Source organism: Planococcus citri, chromosome 5 (genome assembly GCF_950023065.1).
Source record: "Planococcus citri chromosome 5, ihPlaCitr1.1, whole genome shotgun sequence".
Lineage (NCBI taxonomy): Eukaryota > Metazoa > Arthropoda > Insecta > Hemiptera > Pseudococcidae > Planococcus > Planococcus citri.
Window position 1 is genome coordinate 71484237 of NC_088681.1, and position 6369 is coordinate 71490605.

The following is a 6369-nucleotide window of genomic DNA, read 5'->3' on the forward strand; positions in this document are numbered from 1 at the left end:
CAACATTGATTCTTCTTATCAATTTGGACACGATTCATAATTCGACGTTTCGTTTTTCTTTTTCGTTTATGGTTTATGAGCAAAGTAATTATTTCATAGATTGATTTCATCAGTCGTATTCCGGCTTTAAAATTTCCGAAATCTGAAAGTCCATTCGGTATACGCATTGGTGGTTGTCCATCTGTGAAAAGAATAGTGTTGGTTTGTATCTGATACAGGAATCCGGTTCCGAGAAAATGGTAGGTTATTCACTTCTTCAACGTCTGAGCATTTTATAGGTACGTTTTCTAATTATAATAACGCTCGTTTCAGCCTTTAAAACTGGATATTAAACGAAAATTGACCGCACGATCCGATCGTGTGAAATGCACCGATCTGCATCCTGCCGAACCTTGGATGTTGATATCTCTATACAATGGTAATGTTCACATTTGGAATTACGAAACGCAGACGTTGGCGAAAAACTTCGAGGTATGCAGGTTTCTCGATAGAGATTGAAGTGTTTGTGCATCACAATAGTAAATATGATGATGATGATTTCTTAGGTCTGCGATGTACCGGTGCGAGCTGTTCGTTTCGTAACTCGCAAAAATTGGGTAGTCACTGGTTCCGATGATATGCAAGTTCGTGTTTTCAATTATAACACCTTGGAAAGAACTCATTCTTTTGAAGCACATTCAGATTATGTCCGGTGTATCATTGTTCATCCTACTCAGCCCTACATATTAACTTGCAGCGGTGAATATATTTGATTTAGCTTTCGTTTCATCCGGAAAATGACATTAAATCGTGGTGATTTGTTATTATTATCATGTTTGTGTTCTTTTAGATGACATGTTAATCAAATTATGGAATTGGGAGAAGCAGTGGGCATGCCAGCAAGTATTTGAAGGGCATACTCATTATGTAATGCAAATTGTCTTCAATCCAAAGGATAATAACACCTTTGCCAGTGCTTCTTTGGATAGAACGTTGAAAGTGAGTTGAGATTGGTTTTTTTAAATATTGAATTCAATGCGTTATAATGTGTGTTTTTTTTTTTGTATTCTTTAGGTTTGGCAACTCGGTTCATCGACTCCCAATTTCACGTTAGAATGTCACGATAAGGGCGCAAACTGTGTCGATTATTATCACGGAGGAGATAAACCGTATCTTATTTCAGGCGCTGATGATCATACTGTCAGGATTTGGGATTATCAAAATAAAACATGCGTTCAAGTATTAGAAGGGCATACTCAGAATGTATCTGCTGGTAAATCGGAGCCTTCTATTGACTTTTTTTGTACACTAAGGAAGTATATGAACTTTGATATTCATTTTTTCATTTTTTTTAATCGTTTCAGTTTGTTTTCATCCGGAATTGCCGATCATGCTCACTGGTTCCGAAGACGGTACTGTGAGAATATGGCATTCGGGTACTTATCGTTTAGAACAATCATTAAACTATGGGTTAGAAAGAGTTTGGACGATATCTGCTCTTAAAGGATCTAATAACGTTGCTATTGGGTAAACATATACGAAGCAAGATAATGCGTGGTATCATTGTTTATACTTCAGTTCTCACGATGTAATAATTTCTAGGTACGACGAGGGAAGCATAATGTTAAAAGTTGGTCGCGAAGAACCAGCAGTGTCTATGGATGTGAATGGCGGAAAAATTATTTGGGCCAAACATTGCGAATTGCAACTGGCGAATTTGAAGAAAGTTGACGCTCCTGACGCAAAAGGTGACAGTTCCGGTATTAAAGATGGAGAAATATTGTCTGTCGAAGTGAAAGATATGGGCAGCTGTGAAATTTATCCTCAGTCTATCGCGCATAACCCTAATGGAAGGTAAGTCTCTTGAATTGAGTGAACTGTTGCAAGTCTGTTCGCCAGTCTCTAATATGTTTTTACCATTTCAGATTTGTGGTGGTATGCGGTGATGGAGAATATATTATTTACACCGCCATGGCATTGAGAAACAAAGCGTTTGGTTCGGCGCAAGAATTTGTTTGGGCGCAAGATTCTTCAGAGTACGCAATTCGTGAAGGAACCACCACTATAAAAGTTTTTAAAAATTTTAAAGAAAAGAAATCATTCCGCCCCGAATACGGTGTCGATGGTAATTGTTTAAAGAATAATTTCGTCAAATGATCATGAATAATCGACGACGTATGATATGCGACGATTTAATTCTGTCGATAGGTATCTTCGGTGGATGGTTACTGGGAGTGAAATCCATGTCCGGCTTAGCGTTATACGATTGGGATACTTTGGATTTGATTCGGCGTATTGAAATCCAACCTAGACACGTATTTTGGTCGGAAAGCGGTGAACTTGTTTGTTTGGCCACTGATGATAGTTATTTCATTCTACGCTTCGATGCGACTGCTGTTACAACTGCCAAAGAAAATGGGGAATTACCAACTGACGGCGTTGAAGAAGCGTTTGATGTAAATACATATAACCGATTTCATTTGTATATTTCCTATAGCGTTTTAGTGTAGATCATTAACGGTATTTTGCGATAAACAGGTACAAGGAGAAGTACCAGAGTCTGTAAAAACCGGATTATGGGTTGGCGATTGTTTCATTTACACGAATGGAGTGAACAGAATTAATTATTACGTAGGCGGAGAAATTGTAACTATTTCACACTTGGACCGCACCATGTATTTGTTAGGATACGTAGCTCGTGATAATAGATTGTACTTAGGTGACAAAGAACTCAACATTGTTTCATACAAGTACGAGTTCCTTTCATTTATTAATTATAATATCGGTGTCTGAATATTCTAACGCAAACGAATTCTTCGCTAGTTTGCAATTATCGGTGCTAGAATACCAAACGGCCGTCATGCGAGGTGATTTCTCAACCGCCGATCGAATTTTACCAACCGTTCCGAGTCATTACAGAACTAGAGTTGCCCATTTTCTGGAAAAACAAGTACAAATAATTTTCTTCGACCGTAATACTACTTTTTAAAAAAATGAACGCAACGAATTTACACATCTGTCGTCGTAATTTTCTCCGCAGGGATTCAAAGAACAAGCGCTGGCTGTATCTACCGATTCCGAACATAAATTCGAATTAGCCGTGCAATTAGGTAATTTAGAAGTAGCTCACGAATTGGCTAAGGAGGCGTGTAGCGTCCAAAAATGGAGGCAACTCGGTGAATTAGCCACAGTTAAAGGAAATCTCGATTTGACGAAAAAATGTCTTTGGGAAGCTCAAGACTTCGGAGGCTTATTATTATTAGCGACAGCTTTAGGTAGGTTATTCTATCCTTCGGAATTAAAATAGGTTTTCTCAATATTCATTCTTGTGTCTTATTTTAGGTGACAGCGAAATGGTATCAAGATTAGCTGAAAGTTCCAAAGCTAACGGAAAAAACAATATTTCATTTGTATGTTACATGCTTTTGGGGAAACTCGAAAAATGCTTAGATCTGTTGATTGAAACCGATCGAATTCCAGAAGCCGCATTTTTTGCGAGGTATCTAAATTAATTTTGTCGTACCTTTTTTTCAAACGGATTGCGATCCGAAAGTTCTAATAAATTTGTTTTCTTTCGTAGAACGTACATGCCCAGTAAAATGTCGAAAGTTGTAGAATTATGGCGAGACTCTCTTTCGAGAGTGAACGAAAAAACCAGTCAATCGTTAGCTGATCCCAAAGAGTACGATAACTTATTCCCAGGTGAATTATTCAATCGCAGCAATGAAAAAATGTTGTAATATTGTAATATTTAGAACATGCGTGAGTTATCGTTGTCATTTTTAAAAAGGTTTGGAAGATGCTTTGAAAACGGAACAATATTTGAAGCCCGAGCAACAACGTCTTCTTCCATCATCTGCTTATCAAACTGTTCCCGTAAGTCAATTAAACATTGTCGCGTTCATTTCAACGGCTGCAACATAATTTATTTCTCAAATTTTTAGCCTTTAAATGAAAGAAATCCCATCGAAGAAATGAAAGAAGCTGCGAGCACTGGAAAATTCCGTTTCGATTTCCCCGGAATTTTGGAATATTTTGAAAAAGTTAAAGAAGATCAACAAGAAGTATTAGAAGCTGAAATTAAAGCACCCCTACCAGAATTACCGAGAACAATCTCGAAATCATCATCGATCGATGACGAAATTGAAAAAGAATTGAATCAGTTGAATTTGGATGGAGTTGATCTGTCTGTAAGTTGATTTACGGTGTCTTTTTCGAAAATATTGTTCGCTGAATTTCGATCGAGTTATTTTGAAACATTATTTTTCTCTTCTCGCAGGGCATGAATTCGGATGATGATTTATTGTTGAATGATACTGATTGATAAGATCCCGTGTGTTCTCGTTACGAATGTAGAAAAATCTGGCCGCTGGCGAAGCGCATTTATCGGCGATAGTAATTTTATTGTTCCCACGATTTATATTCGTCCGATAATTTTCCTTTAACCTCATTTCTATTGGTTTTTTTTCCATTATTGATCATTATTGTAAATTGTTGTCATAATTGTAATTTGTAATTATTATTATTGTTGTTTTAAGGATTATGATACGAATTACAGAATAATTTATTAAATTTTCAAGAATTTCATCATTTTATTATCATTACAGATTCTTTTTTTTCAATTTTTCTACTCTACCACAAAAACAGGAGAAATATTTTTCTCTCTGCTATCAACACTGCGTACACGGAGTCAAGAGTCAATAACGCAGAAAAAAACGCATATTAAAAAAGTATGTCTTATCAAATTCAATTACCAAAGTTCAAGCTTTCATTTTCAATTTTCATTCCTGAATTAAAATTGTTTCTGATAGCTTACAAAATGTCTGTTTTTATGAATATTGTTCGCCGAATTAATGTTCCTAATGTATGGAATAGTGCCCCTGCATTGCATTATCATGAAAAGGTAAGCGGTCATTATTGTCAACTGAATTAAGTTGTATAATCTCTGAAATTTGAACACCGAACCTTTCGCTGTATTCAAGGTAATCGATCACTATGAAAATCCGAGGAACGTTGGCTCGCTGGATAAGAGTGACAAACAAGTCGGCACAGGGCTCGTCGGTGCTCCTGCATGTGGAGATGTGATGAAATTGCAGATAAAAGTAAGACAATTTAGTCCATCAGATATCCTTCCCTCTCTTGAGCAGAAGTATCTTATGTAATTTTATAATCTAATCAAATGGTTTAAGGTTGACGACGAAGGACGGATTATCGATGCGAAATTCAAAACTTTCGGTTGCGGGTCTGCTATAGCGTCCAGTTCTCTTGCTACCGAATGGGTGAAAGGAAAAACGGTTAGTTTTCAATGACTAGCGCTTCTCGTTTCTCGATAAAAAGCGTCAATTTTAATGGCAGTAATCATGCATTCAATTTTCTCATCAGTGAAACTTTCATTGAATCTTGTATCGTTCGTTGATTGCTCTGTTTACGAGACTTTGTGGCGCAGCTAAATTTATTTTAGTTACTTTATTGGCATTCGTTACGTTTTTATTTGCAGGTAGACGAGGCGCTTGAGTTGAAAAATACAGATATTGCGAAAGAACTTTGTTTACCACCAGTAAAATTGCACTGTTCTAGTAAGTTGAATTTACGTGTACTAGGCATTTTAGTCGATTAAAACTAGTCTGTAGATGAACACAATAAGTAATAATTTCAACTCGAATATAAAATATAACTTAGATGTTCATTTGTATATACGTTGATATTTCAACGCTGGAAATAACGTGTCGTGCGGTGTGTGTTTTAATCAAAGAATTTTGTAAATGTAAGCTTTTCCTATAGTGTTGATGATAGACTCGCAAATACGTTAATTTTATCATCTATCCCTTTTGTTTTTTAGTGCTCGCCGAAGATGCCATAAAAGCAGCGTTATCGGATTATAGAATAAAACAACAGTCTTCTCAAAAATCAGAATGTGCAAAGAACGACGGTGAGAAGAGTGATTAAAGTTACCATTTTAATATTGCGTATTATTCTACCACAAATGCTGAAAATATCGCTGTTGAAGCTACACCGTTGATATGATAAAAGTATTATATTTTTCCCATGTTTTTCGAGTAAGAAAATTTAATTTAATTTCGCTCTTATAATTTCTGTAGTCATCGTGATTGTGATTATTCAGTTCAGCGAAACTGATCGGTTCGGGGCGAGCGTTTTGCTCGAGAATAGATAGTTTGTCGCGTTTATTTGTAAATATGGAATAAATTGTATTAATTGTTACATCGATTTTATGTATTAATTTTTTTCTGCGTTGTCGAGTCGTAGATTTGATATTTTGTTCAGAATTGCACAAAGTGCCATGAAAATTATCTTATTGAAACTAACGATCACTACCTAATCAGTTGTTTTAAATTATCGTACATTGATTGAAAATTTAGCGAAATCGAACAG

General features: G+C 36.1%; 2 protein-coding genes across 2 annotated transcripts; both read left to right on the plus strand.

The window, feature by feature from the left end:
* Positions 1–23: 23 nt before the first annotated feature.
* beta'COP (coatomer subunit beta') lies at positions 24–4566 on the plus strand. Its single transcript, XM_065369795.1, has 17 exons — positions 24–239; positions 313–471; positions 546–738; positions 830–978; positions 1054–1252; positions 1344–1506; positions 1582–1833; positions 1905–2104; positions 2188–2435; positions 2518–2729; positions 2803–2929; positions 3020–3254; positions 3322–3478; positions 3560–3681; positions 3770–3855; positions 3924–4169; positions 4259–4566. The coding sequence occupies exons 1-17, from the start codon at positions 237–239 to the stop codon at positions 4301–4303; spliced, it is 2796 nt and encodes a 931-aa protein (XP_065225867.1). The 5' UTR covers positions 24–236; the 3' UTR covers positions 4304–4566.
* A 149-nt stretch (positions 4567–4715) lies between these two features.
* On the plus strand, positions 4716–6198 carry IscU (Iron-sulfur cluster assembly enzyme). Its single transcript, XM_065369836.1, has 5 exons — positions 4716–4882; positions 4962–5081; positions 5169–5273; positions 5477–5555; positions 5819–6198. The coding sequence occupies exons 1-5, from the start codon at positions 4799–4801 to the stop codon at positions 5923–5925; spliced, it is 495 nt and encodes a 164-aa protein (XP_065225908.1). The 5' UTR covers positions 4716–4798; the 3' UTR covers positions 5926–6198.
* Positions 6199–6369: the final 171 nt, after the last annotated feature.